At 38.9% G+C, this 18,381-nt stretch overlaps 2 protein-coding genes and 1 long non-coding RNA gene across 7 annotated transcripts; 2 read left to right on the forward strand and 1 right to left on the reverse strand.

The window, feature by feature from the left end:
• Positions 1-327: 327 nt before the first annotated feature.
• LOC135638898 (uncharacterized) lies at positions 328-5,133 on the forward strand. 3 transcript variants are annotated; one of them, XM_065152451.1, is made up of 8 exons: positions 329-721; positions 1,257-2,366; positions 2,454-2,544; positions 2,642-2,799; positions 2,887-2,938; positions 3,624-3,703; positions 3,803-3,896; positions 3,987-5,133. In XM_065152451.1, the coding sequence occupies exons 1-8, from the start codon at positions 710-712 to the stop codon at positions 4,655-4,657; spliced, it is 2,268 nt and encodes a 755-aa protein (XP_065008523.1). In that variant the 5' UTR covers positions 329-709; the 3' UTR covers positions 4,658-5,133. The 3 variants fall into 3 exon arrangements, with proteins under 3 accessions (XP_065008522.1, XP_065008523.1, XP_065008524.1); XM_065152452.1 differs by having other exon boundaries at positions 329-560; XM_065152450.1 differs by having other exon boundaries at positions 328-2,366.
• Positions 5,134-5,690: 557 nt separating this feature from the next.
• Positions 5,691-9,431, reverse strand: LOC135638077 (uncharacterized). Of its 2 annotated transcripts, none has more exons than XM_065151029.1 (3): positions 9,032-9,431; positions 8,492-8,586; positions 5,691-6,074 (listed from the first exon to the last, which is right to left on the reverse strand). In XM_065151029.1, exons 1-3 carry the CDS (start codon positions 9,333-9,335, stop codon positions 5,928-5,930), a joined length of 546 nt encoding a protein of 181 aa, XP_065007101.1. In that variant the 5' UTR covers positions 9,336-9,431; the 3' UTR covers positions 5,691-5,927. The 2 variants fall into 2 exon arrangements, with proteins under 2 accessions (XP_065007101.1, XP_065007100.1); XM_065151028.1 differs by having other exon boundaries at positions 8,492-8,589; positions 9,032-9,428.
• Positions 9,432-9,942: 511 nt separating this feature from the next.
• LOC135638079 (uncharacterized) lies at positions 9,943-17,433 on the forward strand. Of its 2 annotated transcripts, XR_010496492.1 has the most exons (4): positions 9,943-10,272; positions 10,521-10,594; positions 17,162-17,247; positions 17,321-17,433. It is a non-coding gene; the product is annotated as an uncharacterized LOC135638079 (long non-coding RNA). The 2 variants fall into 2 exon arrangements; XR_010496491.1 differs by having other exon boundaries at positions 9,948-10,272; positions 17,162-17,433.
• The last annotated feature ends 948 nt before the right edge of the window (positions 17,434-18,381 follow it).

An 18,381-nucleotide genomic window follows, 5' to 3' on the forward strand; every position in this document is an offset into this window, starting at 1 on the left:
CTTACGTTGGAACATTGCTGCAAAAATAAATAAATAAATAAATAAATAATGCTTACGTTGGAACATTTGTTTGTACGCATCGAGTGGCAATTAAGTTGTTATTCTACCTACGTTTGGTTGATGCCAAAATGCTTCTATATTTAAATTAATCATATTATTATTATTTGTCGACGTACTTTCAAAAGGGTATACCCATCAGTCAACGTAGCTAATGCAGGGCGCAAACGTCAAATGAGCCCTAATTCCGCTACCTGCCTCGTTTGACTTGGGCTCGGGGCGTCCGGAATGGGTCTCGTAGAAATGTCGTATTGGCATTCAGCAGGCGATTTCCGTCTTTTGGTCGCGCGCCGGGGGTAGAAACTCATCGACATGTTGGCAGCAAAAGCAGAGGATGGGAGAGAGAGAACAGAGACGGCGGCGGCGGCGTGAGCAGGAGAGAACGGTGCAATAAAAAGCAGTAGTACTCACGCGGGGAATTGAGAGAACCTGAGAGAGAGAGAGAGAGAGAGAGAGAGAGAGAGACGCACGCAGCCAAAATCCTCGTAGTCTCGCAACTCGAGGTTTGTGCCCTCTGCTTTTTTATTCCAAAGATCGGATTTTTATTGCCGGGGAGCAGAGGCTTTTGCTCTCTCCGTTCTTCGGATTGGACGAGGGACGGAGGGAGGAGAACGGAGTGCTGTGGATTGCCGTGGAAGATTAGCCGCTGCTGATGGGAGTCCAGGTGAGCCTGCTCCTGTTCCATTCTCCACTTTTGGGTCCAGAATTTGTGGTGGATTATTTCTTTTTATTCGTCAGATTCTATTCTTTTTGCCTTCATGAGAAGAAACAAAACTTGTTCGCTTCGTCTGATTTGCTGTTCCTTTTCATCAAAATCGAATTTTGATCCCTGTCGAGATTTGGGCTCGGAGACTCCTTGATTAGCGTCGGAGATCGAGGCCTTCTCGTGGACTTTTCCTCCCTTATTAAACAATTGTTTCCTATTCAAAAGCAATCCGACTGCCTTTGGATCGAGCATCGTTTCCTCTGGTTCGACTTGAGACCTGACTTGCAATCCAAGGCAATCCCAATTGTTGTTCTCGTGGAGATTTTGAGTGCTTAGTTTGATCTCTCCTCGTCTCTTTTCCCGTAGAGGAAACTGAGGGGCTTTCTTGCCGACCTGCAAGTGCATTGGAATCCTTTGTTATGCTTTTCCTGAGATGGGTTTCTGTTTGAAGGTTTTGAAGTGGGGAATAATGGCTGAGAGTTGCGTGTTTCAGGAAGAAGAGGAGGATCTGTTCTTCGACTCTCGTGAAGACGTCTCGTCGGTGTTCGACTCGTGTCCTGGCAGCCCCGCAAAGAATGATTCGCTCCCGGAAGAACAATTCACCGGTCCCCAGTTCGAGTTTTGGCTCAAGAGTCCTCACGGCGTGAGGGAACGCCGAGACAAGTTCATGCGATGGATGGGCAAGGATCTCATGAACTGCTCCCTTCCCAGCTCCTCTGGATTGGATGGACAGGTTCAGATCGACGACGACATCCTGCCAGGGATCAACAGGAGCACGTCAAACTGTTGTGATGCGGGGAACAAGTGTCCGATGTGCAGCTGGTCTAGCCAGGATGCGAGCACATCTTGCAACGAGGCCTTGGAAGAGAACATGGTGTACAGAATCAATAATTTGGATGATGGTGCTGTTTTCACGGTGGATGAGTTGGGAAAAGATGGTAGCTTGAGAAGCCTTCGCAAAGCCGGTTCGAATCAGATGGCAGCGCTCAATGAGCCTGAGAAAAGTTTGGGTCCGTCGTCTTCGATCCCACGGCACGTGCAGCAAGAAGATAACGCATCAAAGAAATCTGGCAATTCAGTGAGGAGGAAGTGGAAACGGTGGCTACAGAGACTAAGTGCTGTGGCTTGCATTTTAGATAGACATTCCTTTAAAAATGGAATTGCCAAGTCTGGGAGAGTGGAAGTCAGGCAACACAGAAAGCAGTCAAAAGAACTGTCTGCAGTCTACAAGGGGCAAGACATCAAAGCACATGATGGTGCAATCTTGGCCATGAAGTTTAGCCCTGATGGCCGGTATTTAGCTACTGGTGGCGCTGATGGCATTGTACGTGTGTGGCATGCCATGGAATGTGAGAGGAAAGATGAATTTAGCATTCCTGATGATGATCCTTCGTGTTTATACTTCACAGTGAATCATAACGCCGAATTAACTCCTGTTCGAGCTGATAAGGAGAAAAAGCCCAATTCTAAGCGAACAAGGAGAACTGCAGATTCAGCTTGTGTTGTAATTCCTCCTCATGTTTTCCGGTTATCCGAAAACCCAGTGCACGAATTCCGTGGGCATGATGCAGATGTATTGGACCTTTCATGGTCAATGAATCAGGTTCGTGCCTTCTTTAACAGCTCAATTTTATTCTCATACTTCTCACTATTATTTCCAAGTGCCAACACTTCTTTTATTTGCATTCAGCTTCTATTGTCATCTTCCAAGGACAAAACTGTTCGCCTATGGCAAGTTGGATCTGATCGCTGCCTCAAAGTTTTCTCCCATACCAACTATGGTTGTTTCTTGTTGTAATGTGCTTATGTTATGGTTTGCCAATCCTTTTTGCTTCAATAATTCTGACGTATTCCTATATTGTCTGATATATAATGCAGTGACATGTGTTCAATTTAATCCCATGAATGAGAATTACTTCGTAAGCGGATCTATAGATGGAAAAATTCGTATCTGGGATGTTTCTGGATGTCAAGTTGTGGATTGGGTTTATATTAGAGAAATAGTCACCGCAATTGGTTACCATCCCAAAGGAAAGGTATGTCAGTTACTTTGTGATTGTTTCTAAGGATCAATGCTTAAGAAAATCCATTTTAAAAAGTGATGTTTTTTTTGGTCCTTGTAGAGACTGGCCATTGGCACCTTGAAAGGCAATTGTCGCTTTTATGATGCGTCGGGTAAGTATAAACATAACAACTCCTATCAAATTTACAAATACATTTGTTTGCATTTTGCACATCATTGCATGAGTGGTTATTGGACCTGCTCTACGGATTCCTTGTCGTAACTTAAGAATTTTTCCCCTTGATGGTTATACTATTGTTCTAAAGGTAGATGAGTACTTCAAAAAAAATCTGTATATCTGCAGATTTTTTTTTTTGAGTAGTTTTTTTGGCAACCTTTACTTACAAGCTATCCTTTTATAGGATCTGCCCAATATGTTTTTATGGTTGCCATCGAAACCATTATCATTGAAAATATTTGTCCAGATGGCCGCACATCTATATTTGGTATAACAACATATCTTCTGAAGATGTCTATGAACCAGAAGATGCAACAGTAAAATCTTACGAAGACAAATATATGAGTTTGGAGCTTTTTCTTTAATATGATCACTCTTGGAGTATTGCAACAGTTTCTTTATGATACCGTAAAATAACTACCATTGATTCTGGAATATATTTCTGTAATTTCTTGCATGGATTGAGCAAATAGAAATTTTTACTCTGGAATAGATTTCTTCTGTAATTTCCTGTGTGGTTTGAAACCTGTGCTAATGCCACCACAGGTGATACATGGAGACACAATTTGTATCTAGCTTTGCATGTGAATAACTTAGTGCTTCCATTTTCTGTTTGACAGATACTCATCTGCAAAGAGAAGCTCAGGTCTTTTTGCAAGGCAAAAAGAAGTCTGGTAACAAGCAGATAACTGGATTTCAGGTAGCTTGCAAGGGATATCGATCTTTCATGATTGGCATATATTTTTATGTGCTTCATGTGATTTCTTTTCTTACTTTGTAATGTGGCTTTGACATCCAGTTTTGCCCAGTGGACCCTAAAAAATTGATGGTCACCTCTGCTGACTCACAAATACAAATTTTTGATGGGACTAATGTGGTCTCCAGATACAAGGGTATGCATTCACCTCATCTTCTTGATCTCATCCATTAATGCTCATCATCCATCTGTCCTCACAGATCTTACTTTGACAATCTTATTTCAGGTTTTTGTGGTGCTGGAAGTCAGATGTATGCATCTTTCACCGCAGACGGGCAGCATATCGTCTCTGCCAGTGATGATTCAAATGTCTATTTCTGGAACCGTGCTAGCCATAACACCTCCACGTCCAACCATGTTAAGAGCACACGGTCTTGCGAGCATTTCTTCTCCAGAAACACTACTATCGCGATACCTTGGCACGGTTTGGAATCCGGTGATCGGATCTCTGTGACCTCTGAGGTTATCCATTCCCAACAAGGTAACAGTGACGAAGCTGGAGTCCCAGAGATCGATTTGAAATGCCACTCAGGAGATTCTTACGGCAACAACGCACTGTATCTTTCGCCTTCTGGTAGTTTCACTCTGAGTCATGAATTCTTCTCAGAGTTTTCGCCAAAGGGATCGGTGACATGGCCCGAGGAGAAACTTCCCTCGAGCTCTGCCGCATCTACCTTGTCCAAAGCCCACCACAAGTTCTTGAAGACATCTTTCCAGAACACCTCCCATGCCTGGGGTCAAGTGATACTGACTGCTGGATGGGATGGATCGATCAGATCCTACCAGAATTATGGTTTGCCAGTGTGCATCGATGACCAGTTTGGCCTTTACACGGCTGGCATCAGTCTCTTCCAGTGGGCATTGCCAACGAATGATCACCGCACCGAAGTTGAGTGACCAGCAAAGATGATGCAGCCGATCCAGTTGGAGACAGACCTACACATATAGAGTTCCATGCTCGGTGCTCCTTCCTTATCGAGCATGGACCCGTGCTGTTAACATGTGCTGGTGGTCCTTGAATGTCTTAGCAGCACCATCATCGAGCCATGGAAGAAGGCCCAGAGAGGTCGAAGATCTTCTGGGTTTGTGCAGTGCAGGTGAGATTTTGAAGTCTCGAGTGTTTCTTTCAGATCCTATGGGTTTCGGAGACATACTGCAAGCAGGTTGTGCCGAAAACCAGGGTAGAAGAAGGAGTCATTGTTGCATGTAGAAATTTGATGTAGTTATTACTCAATTCTTTCATTTATTCAATGTTAGGTGTTCATAGTTTTTGCCCTTCAAAGAGATTGATTTGTTCATGTGGGGGAAGTCATGTTTGCACTTTATGGTTAGATATATTCCTTTACAAATAAGAATCCGCGGACTTGTCAATCTTCCGAATTACTTACTGCCTACATGTAACTTGAGCGGAGAGCTTTGTTTATGGAGTGATTAATTGGACAAGGGGGTCGACTTGATCAATTAAAACATTTCAAATTTTAATCAAATAATTCAAAATTATATATACTATTATTTTGTAAATATCATAATTAATGAAAAATGAATATAAAGAAAAATAAAACTATAATCACATAGACAAGAATGTTTAACTGAAATAAATAAATAAAAAGAGGAAAGATGTAAGAGAGAAATGATTGTAACGAAGAAAAATAGAGAGAGAAAAATGATATATTAGAAAAATTGGTACCCACATTAGGTTTTAATTAATTTACCTGATATATTTTTATTATTGGATAACATAACAGCAAATCACCTTTATTTTTTTAATTTATAAAAAAATAATGTTCTTCTAATTTGTTGAAATTAAAATTGGAAATTCGAATGAGAGAAATATGATCCTGTGGTTGTCCTTCTAGTACATGAATTCTATGAGAATTATTTGGAACGCCTAAAAAGATTTTGATTTAGCAGAATCAGTTAATAGTAGAGAGACGATAGGAATGTTTATTGTCCATTTCAAAAGAAAAATAAAAGAAATATTAAAATAACACACTGCACAGACTATTTCTCTTGGCTGAACCGGCTATCATCAGATTCGCAACTGCGATCGGAGAATTAAGAGACAGTAATTATATCCCGCAACTGCGAACTCAGAGAAAAGAGGATGAGGCTTACCACCAGTAGTACAAAACTCGAACTAGGAAAAAGAACCAAAGAAGAAAGAAAGTTAAACAGCACCAACAGATCGATTGCTTGCACTTCTTTTCTTACTCGGTGTGGTGTTGGCGTCTCGCTGAGCAATCTGGGAAGCTCCTGCTTCTCCAGCTTTCATTTTGTGTGAAGTAATCCCGTCGTCTGGCTTTGCGCTTCCAAGCTGTGTGTGCAACCAAGTCAGAGGAATAGGCATACATTATTATAACTTTAAAGAACAAGTTCAATTTCACACGCTAAACTAACCAAAGAATATGAGTAACCCAAATTGAAGTGAACCAGAAAAAGAAAGAATAGTGCCTATAAAAAGCAATAGTAAAACAATCATATTGACCAAAGCAAACAATAATGCAAACATATGTCGTTTTATATGCTTTAGTGAGTCCATCTCTGGGATCTCATCGATCATTCAAATGTGTTTCTTTCGAGCAGCAGCAGGCTTATAACGTGTTGGGTGCCAACTCCCATAGATCACACAACATTAGCTAAACCTGATCCAAAATACTCGAAGAAACATGGGCCAGAAACACTAGCTAAACCTGATCCAAAACATTAGCTAAACCTGATGTTGACAATGTGCAAGGTGGGGAGAGGCAAGTCTTCAAACACTCACACCTCTTCTCTCTCTCTCTCTCTCTCTCTCTCTCTCTTCTCCATGGATCCTTTTTTTGGAGTTGGTACCCAGAATCTGACTTGCATTATGGGGCGTCTACAAATTTAAAGTAAACAATATATTCTGCATTTGTTCCATAAAGAAAATTCTATAGGGTAAGATCTAACTGTGACATCCGGAAGATAAAATTTAGAGGGGGGAATTTGAAATATCAAAAGTATTTAATTAAAAAACCTAAAATTTGGAAATTTATTAAACCAGAGCTTTTCCACCGATTTGGATCTTCCAAGCTACAGCCTGCTGGTTGGCCCACGCTACAGGACAAACCCATTAATTATCAGACAATACAGGTCACGACATGGCCACCGGTAAATCGTGATGTGACTTCATGTCACAGATGTCCTCGTCCCCGGATAACACCGAATAACAGAGTCCTCGGCACCATTGCCACCTCGTCACGTTTTGATTTGGACAATTCTATTTTACGGAAAAAAAAAGAGAGAAAAAGAATGTGCTTTAGATCGACTCAAGAGTCAGGTCCATATACCTCATGTTATCCATGTGTCGACTACTCGAGAAACCAAGTCTCTTACTCCAATTAGATGACGTGAAGCTTTTGAAGGTGACGACGACCATGACCCCGAAGATGTTCTAATATCTGCGGTAGATATCGACGAGTCTTCGTTATCAAGATTATCCATATCTTTTTATAAGCTTGGATAATCTCGAACTAGGAAGAAAGAAAGGCCATAATAGAAATTTGGTGCCCCATACATACTTCTGTACGTGCAACAACACACGAAAGCCTCGACCTAAAATTTCTCAGCTGAATTACCTAACACAATTCGATCTTTTTTCCTACGAGTTTGAAACCAATATTGGCGGTATTTATTAAAAACTTCTAACGATGCTTAATATCTTCGAGGCTTCGATGCTTCGTGTCCACACAAAAAACATAAAAATACAAAAACTTGCCGACAAAAGGTACATGCGGTAGCGTACCACCCCCGACCCCACCGGTTCTCCGCCATACGTGCACCGCATCATGCACAGTCGTGACACGAACCATTTGAAAGCAGCGTTGAAACTAGCAGGACACTTAAAAATCTGCCCAGTACTTGCAGTGTTGGCAACAGAGCCACAATCTGCTTTATGTGTACCTACCTAATCACCTTCCGTCGACGGACTTGGGTCCTCTCCAAACTCGTTCCTTCCTGCCATGACGACGGGTGGAAGACGCGAGTTACGAGATTACACACCCGAGGCTTCACAAGCTTAAAACCCACCGTAAGCCGAGAGGGGCGTCCTCCTAATGGGCAATCCGAGGCACCCACGGTTCCGTACAAGAAATCCATCGAGCACTTTTCATGCAGTATTTTTATCATTTTGTGCCAGGTTTTACGGCATTTTATTGCTTCCTACTCCTGCCACTGCTTCCCGTTCTAGCCTTCCCAGTTGGTGCACCGGGTTGTACCTCACACCAAGCTAATGTGTTGCAGGACCATGAAAGAACTTGAGAACGCTATAAATTAATGCATGTGCCTAAATCGATTTATACAGCAGCATATTAATGGATGAAAGCGTTGTGTAGCTGTTATAACGAGTTTCACTAATCTATGCTTCGACGATCTGTTTTCCGTATGTAACTCATCCATAGAAATGTAAGACTAATAAAAAAAAAAAAAAAGCCAAAGCCAATTCATCTATTTTTAAATCCATCTCCATCTACTCACTTGCCATTTGAAAAACTAGAATTACTGTTATGTCCTTCTCAATTTAATGGTTTATGTTTTCACTCTTATTGTTTCTATGTAAAGAAAAACAACAATAATATTGTATATATATATATATATATATATATAAAGAAAGTAACAACAGTAATGGAAAACTAACAGATGAGAAAAATGATATTATTCAAGAAAACAAATAAGATAGACTGAAACACATACACATGAAATGAAATTTACCTGATCCTTCAGGCACTTGTGCTTTGAGAGAAGTGGTTGTGGCTTCCTTTTCCTGTGACGACTTGTCACGACTGACTCCCCTTCTTCTTCTTCTTCTTCTGAGGAGAAAAAAAGGAAAAAGAACAAATAAATAAAACGAAGAACGATCACCCACGACCAATTTAAATAATATTAAAAGAGTTAAAAAATAAATTTAATATATTAAAGAGTCCTCATGCTTCTATTTCTTGCGCTATACTGTGCAGCTACCGAACAGGTTAGTGCAACGACTGTAACGGGAAGGAGCAGCAAAATATACGACTTATCCCAACAAACTCCATCCCCAACAACCCTTTCCAATAAAGGCAAGCATCGCAACAACGCCAAAAATATCTAAGGGTAATTTCGTCATTTCATCACCGACAGCGACCATCCTCGTAGACCCGCCCACCGGAAAAATGACGCGATCGCAACACCTCCCATCACCATACCGCAACCACGGAAGCGAAGAACAGGCAGACGTGTGCCCGCGGGGACGATGAGAATGGTCAGAAACCGTACCTGGCTCCTCCGCCTCCACGGCCGTCGTCGCCGATCGCCGTGTCCGGGCCGGCCTGGCGGGCCTCCCAGTGTTGCGGTTTGACTCGGTGGCGCTGTCGGGGAGGAAGCGGTCGAGTGGGAGCGGCGGCGGGAGCCAACCGGAGGCCCCGAGCTTGACGTCGAAGTCCAGGTAGGGGCTAGGGTCGTTGCCGCGGGCGGCGAGCACCCGGCGGACGAAGGACTCCTCTACCCAGTTGAGGAAGGCGGAGTGGCGCTCTTCCGTCCACGACCCGCCGCAGCCGTCCATCATCTCCTCGAGGTCCATAGATCGGACGCCAGAGATTGCAGCTCTCTCTCGCTCGCTCGGGAACTCTTAAGGCGTGGCGGTTGCGCGACTTCTCTTTTAATTTCCGCCCTCGTGCCTCTTAAGGGGGAGAGAGAGGAAATATCTAGGAGTATGTTGCCACGTGTCCCAAAGATTTTTTTTTCTTCCTCGTCCATGTGGGACCTCAACGTGGGACGAAGACGACGGCGAACAGAGATAACCTGATTCCCAAAAGTAAAGGAAAAGACGAAGATAAAAAGAGAGACGCATTGGAAGAAATCCAACAAGGAATCGAGGAGAACGAGTCTTGTCACGTCATCAGTGAATCGCGAGCAAGCAGTCTTAATCTCCAACCGAACATTGCAGCATATCATTAATGTTTATGATGGGTAAATGTTCATCATTCTTCGGTAATTTATGATATCACATTTAGTCAGGGTGTTCTTCGCACGAATCTTCACCGTCGTTTTCTGTTGTCACGTGATTCCTTTCGCTGGAGCTGGTGACCATATCAGTGAGCACGCGCGGCATTTGGTTTTGGGTTTGGAACCGTCTGGAATCAGCTACATTCCCACGTCACGTGAGTATTAAGTCAGTTATTGGGCCGAAGAACGCTGATGCCCGTCACAGAAACCCAGAGTTTGTTGGTCCGCCGTCCATTTGAAAGGGCTTCTCCCTCCCGTTCTCTCTCTCTCTCTCTCTCTCTCTCTCTCTCTCTCTCGCTGCTTTGTTCGGAGTTCTCTTCTTTTTACCCTCTTTCGATTTTCTCAGTCTTCTTGACCTCTCTGGGGTTCCCAAGATTCTCATTCGTTGATCCATTTCCGTCCCTCCCGATCCTTGAACGACCATCTCCTCGGAGAAACTGGAGGCTCAGAAACGCCGGTTTCTGGAGGAGGACCACTCCTGATCGCCAGCTCAAGCTGATGGAGGAGATATTGTGAGAAGCTAGGATAATGTTATTTCTTATCCTAATTTATCGTTCGGATCTTTTTTTCTAGCTTCCCTTCTCTTTTGGTTCTTGATTGGGTTTGGCGAGTCTGCTTCTTGGATTCTTTTCTTTGTTCGTTGATTCAGTTTTTCTGGGGCTTCTTTGGTTTTGGCTATCGATTTCCATCTTGATCATGAGAGTCTGGTTCAACCAAGAAAAGACGATTTCATCTTGATTATGGTGGGACTTTGATGCAGCCAAGAAGATGCAGCAGCGGGAGGCGAGGACTGCAAGAATTCAAAGAAGGAAGATGACGTGGACCCAAGCGCAGGTGAGCCCAAAAATCTTCGACGGCAAGGAACCTTCGATTTTGTTCTTGATGTTTCCCTAGATCTCTAAACTTCTGCAATGATGAAAAATCATCGTCCTTGAATAGAGAACCTTCCTTTGTTCTTTCAATGGTTGCAGTCAAATTCCAAGAAATTGTTTCTTGATATTCTTGTCAAAGTTTCGTAAATATGTTAAAATAAATAATAAATTGAAGAATAGGATCGAGACACTGGTACAGAAAAATGCTTTGAATTGAAAAAATCTTGAGAAATCGACTCCACAAGCATTTCTTTTTCTACTCCTTTTAATATATATGTCAATCTTGCTAGGTTTCTTGATCATCTTACCAACTGACTGCCATATAAATCTTACATGATCGTCCTATGATTCTAAACACATATCTTATGCATTTACCCTATCATTAGAAATTGACTCCACGAGTATTTCTTTGTCTACTCCTGTTATCAGATGAATATATATGAAAATATTGCTAGGTTTCTTGATCATCATACCAGGAGACTGCCATATAAATCTTACATGATTGTCCTATGATTCTGTATACATATCTGCATTTACTCTATTTGTAAAAATTCATATTTTTATTTCCCCTGAAGTGCATAAAAGAGATTCCAATGCTAAGAATGTTTCTGTAAATTATTTCTTACGTTGATGTGCATGTATGATTTTTCTTACTTGTGCCATAATCACACTTTTTAATTTAAAGTATTGGTTGATATTATCCTTCTATAAAAGAAATATGTGTTATTACATGAGAAAACAACTAGTTAAATTCCTAAATAGTGCAAGTGCTTTATCCATGCTATCCATGTTACCACAGCATTTGATTAATAATCTGTTGATGTTGATAGGAAGAGGGGATAGAGATATCAAACAGAGGAAAGAGTAGGACAAGCTTTCAATCTTCTATATTTCTCTCGAGAAAAACACTTTTACAATTTCAGAAACTCTATTTTTTACTCATGACCCAACATATGGGGTTTATATAGTCCCCAAAGATACATTATATTAATTGTATTCAAGATGAATCATTCTCTTTCAAGAAACCCTTTCAAGAACCAATAACCAATTTGACTTATCATTCTATAGACTTCTAATCCATTTTTTCTTCTTGATGTAATGATTCTCCCACTTGATGCAATGAACCTTTTTTATGACACTTGAAAAAGTTTAATTCCAACATTCTCCCATCTTAAACTTGTTCCATCCAGCATGCCAAGTTTTCTTCGAAGTTGTTGAAATATTTTAAATTTAAGAGGCTTTGTGAGTATATCAGCCACTTGTTCACTTGTCTTGACATGATGTATCTCCACTTCTTTATTTTTGATATGATCTCTTATGAAATGAAATCTTGTATCGATATGCTTTGATCTTTCATGATATACTGGATTCTTGGCTAAGGCAATAGCTGATTTGTTATCAACATAAATCTTGGTTGACTTCTCCTGTAGAATATGAAGCTCTTGGAGTAATCTTCTTAGCCATATTGCATGACAAACACTAGAAGAAGCTGCTATATATTCTGCTTCACAACTTGATAGAGCAACGATTCGTTGCTTTTTTGAAGACCAAGTGAATGTAGCTTCACCAAAATAAAATACAAATCCAGTTGTACTCTTCCTATCATCGTAGCTTCCGGCCCAATCACTGTCACTATATCCAATGAGCTCTAACTTTTTAGATGATGAATAGAACATTCCATACTCAATTGTTCCTTTGATATATCGCAAAATTCTTTTAGCGACATTTAAATGAGATGTCTTTGGAACTTCCATAAATCTACTTATTAAACCAACTCCAAATAGTATATCAGGTCGAGTGCATGTCAAATACCTTAAACATCCAACTATACTTTTATAATAAGTTGGATTAATGTATGTACCTTCACCTTCCTTGGTCAACTTGGTGCCATATTCAACAGGTGTATCTGTAGGATGACAATCTTCCGTAGAAAACTTCTTTAAAACCTCCTTTGCATAATTTTCTTGTGAGATAAAAATTCCTCCATTATCTTGTATAACTTCGATACCAAGGAAATAACTCATTAAGCCCAATTCGATCATCTCAAACTCCTTTTTCATAGAGTGCTTAAAATCTATAATCATGGAGCTACTATTGCCTGTAAATATTAAATCATCTACGTACAGGCATACAAACAAGATATCTCCGTTAGAGTTAGATTTCGTATAGAGAGCATGTTCATGTGGACATTTAGAAAAACCATTTTGAATAAAATAAGTATCTTTTCGAGAATTCCATGCTCGTGGGGCTTGTTTAAGCCCATAAAGAGCTCTCTTTAACTTGTATACTTTGTCTTCTTGTTCTTGAATAATAAAACCAGGGGGTTGTTGAATATATACCTCTTCTTCAAGAACTCCATTAAGAAATGCTGATTTGACATCCATTTGTAAAATCTTCCATTTCATTTGAGCTGCTAGAGAGATAAGTAATCTTACTGTCTCCAATCGAGCAACTGGCGCAAATACTTCTTCATAATCAATTCCATATTGTTGTTTATATCCCTTCGCAACCAATCTGGCCTTGTATTTCTCCACCTCTCATTTTGCATTTCTTTTTGTTTTGAAGATCCACCTAACACCGATAGCTTGGTGGTCTTCTGGAAGTGTAGTAAGCTCCCATGTATTATTTTTGTTAATGGCATGAATCTCTTCATTCATAGCTTGTCGTCATTTTTCATCTCTATAAGCTTCTTCGAAGGTTAATGGATCATATCCTGCAAAAAGACAAAATAAAGAAAGTTCATCATTGTTAGTATCAATCCTTCGAGTCACATCATATAGGTCCTGAATATGTATTATCCTTCTTATAATTGGACTTCTTGAATCATGTAACCTAGCTGATCTAGGTGATGATTCCGGCAAAACCACTTCGGTGCTTGCTTGTATTATATCATCTTCTTATGAAACTACAGCATTCTTATGCTGCTCATCACTTTTCCAGTTCCAAATATGTTGTTCATCAAACTCAACATCTCTTGACATCACAACTTTATTTGTGATAGGATTGTAGAGTTTGTAACCACTGGAATTCTCCGGATAACCTAGCAAAATGCATTTTTGACTTTTATCCTCCAATTTTGTTATCTTCTCTTCTGGTATCTTAGCAAATGCAACACTTCCAAAAATCCTCAAATGATCAACTCTTGGTTTTTGTAAGCTCTATGCTTCTTCTAGTGTAACATTACCAATTCGCTTTGTCGGAAACCTGTTAAGCAAATAAACTACACAAGCAACAGCATCACCCCAAAATTCTTTTGAAAATTTTCTTTCCTTTAACATACATCGGACCATATTAAGGATAGTCCTATTTTTCTTTCCGAAACACCATTTTGTTGAGGTGTGTATGGCATGGTGAATTGATGTAGAATTCCATTATTTCTACAAAAACTTTTAAATTCATTTGATATATATTCGCCACCTCTATGTGTTCTTAAACATTTAATCTTACAACAACTTTGTCTTTCAACCAAATCCTTAAATTCTTTGAATTTGCTTAAAACTTCTTTCTTTTCTTTTAACATGTAAACCCAAGTTTTGCCACTATGATCATCAGTAAATGTAAGAAAATACCTGCTTCCTCCAAGTGTTATTGGATTGATAGGGCCACAAACATCTGAGTGCACCAGATCAAGTTGATGCCATGCTCTTTTTGTTCTTCTCACTTTGAAAGACTTTCTTTCTTGTTTACCCATGACACATACTTCACATAGTTTTGCTGGGCGATCAATTTTTGGCATTCCTATCACCATATTATACTTTTCTAGAAGTTTCAAAGCCTCAAAATTTAAATGAGCATATCTAAGATGCCAAAGTGTAGAAATATCCTCAATATCAGCTTTAAAACAATTTGATTGATCAAAAATACTCAAATGTAGAGGAAACATTCTATTCCTTGCCATTTTCACATGTGATATCAATGTTTTATTCTTGTCACGAATCGAGAGAGCCCTATCTTTCATCTCAATTTCATAACCTTTTTCAAGTAATTGTCCCAAGCTTAGAATATTATTTTTCATATCATGAACATAATAAACATCTGAAATGCATAATTCCTTACCATTATTAAGTTCAAGGAGAATTTTACCTTTGCCTCTTACTGGTCTTTGAGACAAATCACTAAATGTAATATTCCCAGAATAACTTGTATCCATTTCTGAAAATAGCTCTTTGATGCCACACATATGATTTGAGGCTCCTGTAACTAGATACCATGTCATAGACTGGTCATTTTTCAAATTTTCATAACTCATTAGCAAAACTTGATTTTCCTTCTTTTCTTCCTCAACAAAATTTGCCTTATCACCTTGATTGTTAGGATTATAATAACATTCATAAGAGTAATGTCCATACCTTTTGCAAACATAGCATTGTATTTCAGACCTTTTAGAGTTTCTGCCACGTCCTCGACCGTAACCTCGGCCTCTTTGGCTATAATTTTCTCCAACATCTTCACTGTTTGGAGATTCTTGATTGGTCTGATTTCTGCCTCCTCTTCCTCTTTGTCATCGTCCTCTTCCTCTTTGAGAATTTGATTCTCTTTTATTTTCAAGAGCAAACTTAGCTTGTAGTGCTTGCTCCATAGTTTTCTCTTCTCCTCTTTTTGTAATCCTTTGTTCATAAACTTGAAGGGAACCCATAAGTTCTTCTAAAGAAATTTTTTCCAAATCTTTAGATTCTTCAATCGCAACAACAATAAAATCAAATTTCGGATCTAGAGATCTCAATATTTTTTTTATTACTCTCTGATCATTTACTTGTTCACCATTTCGTCTCATTTGATGAACAATAGAAATGATTTTTGAGAAGTAATTAGAAATAGTTTCAGAAGTACCTTGTTGTAGTTTTTCAAACTCGGCTCGTAAAACTTGTAGACGAAGTTTCTTTACCTTATCAACACCACCAAATGCTTTTTGAAGCATTTCCCAAACCTCCTTTGAAGTATTTGCTGGAGCGATGATCTCGAACATTGTATCATCAAGGCCTTGGTAGATTGTGAACAAAGCCTTTTTCTCCTTCTTCCTTCTTTCTTTGAGTTGTTTTCTTCCTTTTGCATTCATTGCTCCTTCTTCTGCTGGACTTGGTTCAGCAAATCCATCTTCTACAAACTCCCATACATCTTGGGAGCCTAGAAGAACCTTCATTTGGATGCATCATATGTCATAATTTTCTTTTGTCAATCTGGGGATCTGGAGTTGGATGGCACTTGAGGAAGAGGTCATAGCTTAACCTATGCTCTGATACCAAATGTTGATGTTGATATGAAGAGAGGATAGAGATATCAAATAGAGGAAGAGTATGACAAGCTTTCAATCTTCTATATTTCTCTCAAGAAAAACACTTTTACAATTTCAGAAACTCTATTTTTTACTCATGACCCAACATATGGGGTTTATATAGTCCCCAAAGATACATTATATTAATTGTATTCAAGATGAATCATTCTCTTTCAAGAAACCCTTTCAATAACCAATAATCAATTTGACTTATTCTTCTATAGACTTCTAATCCATTTTTTCTTTTTGATATAATGATTCTCTCAATTGATGCAATGAACCTTTTTTATGACACTTGAACAAGTTTAATTCCAACATAATCTTTTAAGGAGTACCACAGATTCAAATTGTATTAATGGTCTATTATTTTTCTCAAGGATAGTTTTATACTTTTATGTACATCATCTGGAAATGAATTTACAAAAGATTTTGTTGAATAGCAATGCTTCCTAGTGTTCCTTAAAAAGCATTTTAACCATTCCTCACAATTTGAGTAATTATATAGTTAAAATTCAATCAGTCCTTTGGTCTACTTGTATAAAAGTTTAAACAAAGATCTGGATGTTTAGGCAGTAGTTAACATGGATAGTCGATTTATGAATGAACAATTTTGATATGTTCAATCCATGAAATACTTGTTGGTTGTATAACCAATATGTAATATGAAGAGAAACAATGAATGTGAATTATGTAATCAGAATGCCAGCAGATTGGGAAATTTCACTTATTCAATAAACCCCAAGTACTTGTTAAATGGGTGCAGCCTTGTCATGAGGAACCACTGTTAATACCATAATAATGAAACTATCAAGTAGGCAATTACTTCATTCGCCAATTCTTGATCAATGATAGTGCAGAAGTCTGTTGTTAGTGGTGGCCAATCTGGATTTGTTATAGAAATCATGAAAATTGTAATCATTTGAAGACATTTCAGGTTCACTGTAAATTGTATGCTCCCTCAATATACGTCAACACTTACAGAAGATGAGATGGGTTATAGATGGATTGGAACTTGTAGTCTCTTGACTTTGTGCCTTTGATCAGTCCATCAGATATCTGGTTAGTACAGTCAACATGTGGGAAATATAGTCAAATTATCTCCATGAGTATCTGTTGTCCGAGATAATCTCTGTTATGTTCATTCTAATATTTCTTTAATTGCATGTTCATTTGGAGAAATATGTTTAATTTTTTAGGGAAATTTAAATGAAATGAGATTATTTTGCTTTATATTAATAATAAGGTGCTTGGTCTCAGGTGGACTTCTATTGTTTACTGTTCTGATTAGGGGGGCTACCATCCTGCTTCGGTTGAATCAAACGAAAGGCTCGGTCAAGCTTCGCGTGAGTTGCTCAATGTCATTTAGTTTTTTCTTTTCATATTTGATTATTGATAATATCCAATATTGCCATTCAGAGACTGATCTGCTCAACTTTGAACTTCTTTGATGTCGGACGGTGTATTGGCATTCAATGTTGGGCATTTTTACTATTTACGCTTGTCTTTTTAATATATCAATGAATTGGATCTGTCGTCTGCTTTATTTATTTGCATGAAAAATTAAAAAGTGATGAGCTGCCTAGCCCAGTAGCTAACACGAAGGATCGTCGACCCGTTTCAGCGATCTGGTCGGATCGATACATATCGATGTATCATATGTTGGTTTACTGGTACGTGTTGGTGTTCCAGAGAGGAAGAAAAAGGGGGAGAAAAGGAAGAAGGAAAAAGAAAGAGTTGTGAAGGAGAGATAAATAAGTGGGGAGAAATGGGTGGACTAGTGGTTTATTTCTTTTTATATATGATTTAACCCGTGCCATAACGGCAACATGAGAAGTGGGTCACAAGCCCTAATCGGGGGTGGCACCACACAATGTTATATTTATTTTAGGGTTTGTTTCTATTTATATATGATGTGGATTGGACTGCCCAAAACGAGAGAAGTGATGGAAACCAGGGTGTTCAAACCGAGTAAAATAAAATAGTCTAAATCGATTTGAATCTACCAATTCAAAATCAATTAATTCAGTTCAGTTAATCGATTTATAATTTTAAATAATTTAAAAAAATATATATATTTCAAATGAACGGATTCCAATTCAATTGAATCGAATCGAAGATATGATAAAATTTGCTAAATTAAGTCTTGGTTGGTAAAATTAGGTTTAGAATAATGAAGTTTAATATCCTTTTAAATTAGATTGATTTGATTCAATTCGAATCGTTTAATAAAATCAAATAAGTGTATCCCAAATTAAAATGATTTATAGCGTGAAGCATAGATTCAATTTAAATAACCTTATCCCAAAGATTAAAAATACTAAATATATGTGAATGTGAAATCAAAAGTCCATCGGTGTTTGTATCATTTTGGGTAGACCTATAAACGAATCACCCGCTATCGGATAGTTCCGTTGCTAGCCTCGTATCGAATGATACGAGGTTATATCGGGCAATAACGATCGATTTCGATCATCATC

This window comes from Musa acuminata, chromosome BXJ3-5 (assembly GCF_036884655.1).
Source record: "Musa acuminata AAA Group cultivar baxijiao chromosome BXJ3-5, Cavendish_Baxijiao_AAA, whole genome shotgun sequence".
In the NCBI taxonomy this organism is placed as follows: domain Eukaryota; kingdom Viridiplantae; phylum Streptophyta; class Magnoliopsida; order Zingiberales; family Musaceae; genus Musa; species Musa acuminata.

Coding starts and splice junctions, on each gene's coding strand:
- LOC135638898 (XM_065152450.1), top strand. CDS start 1,197: ATGGGTTTCTGTTTGAAGGTTTTGAAGTGGGGAATAATGGCTGAGAGT. Junction 2,800..2,886: donor GTTACCATCCCAAAGGAAAG/GTATGTCAGTTA, acceptor TGGTCCTTGTAG/AGACTGGCCATTGGCACCTT. Junction 3,704..3,802: donor AGCAGATAACTGGATTTCAG/GTAGCTTGCAAG, acceptor TTTGACATCCAG/TTTTGCCCAGTGGACCCTAA.
- LOC135638077 (XM_065151028.1), bottom strand. CDS start 9,335: ATGGACCTCGAGGAGATGATGGACGGCTGCGGCGGGTCGTGGACGGAA. Junction 8,590..9,031: donor CGTGGAGGCGGAGGAGCCAG/GTACGGTTTCTG, acceptor TTTTCTCCTCAG/AAGAAGAAGAAGAAGAAGGG. Junction 6,075..8,491: donor ACAAGTGCCTGAAGGATCAG/GTAAATTTCATT, acceptor TTGCACACACAG/CTTGGAAGCGCAAAGCCAGA.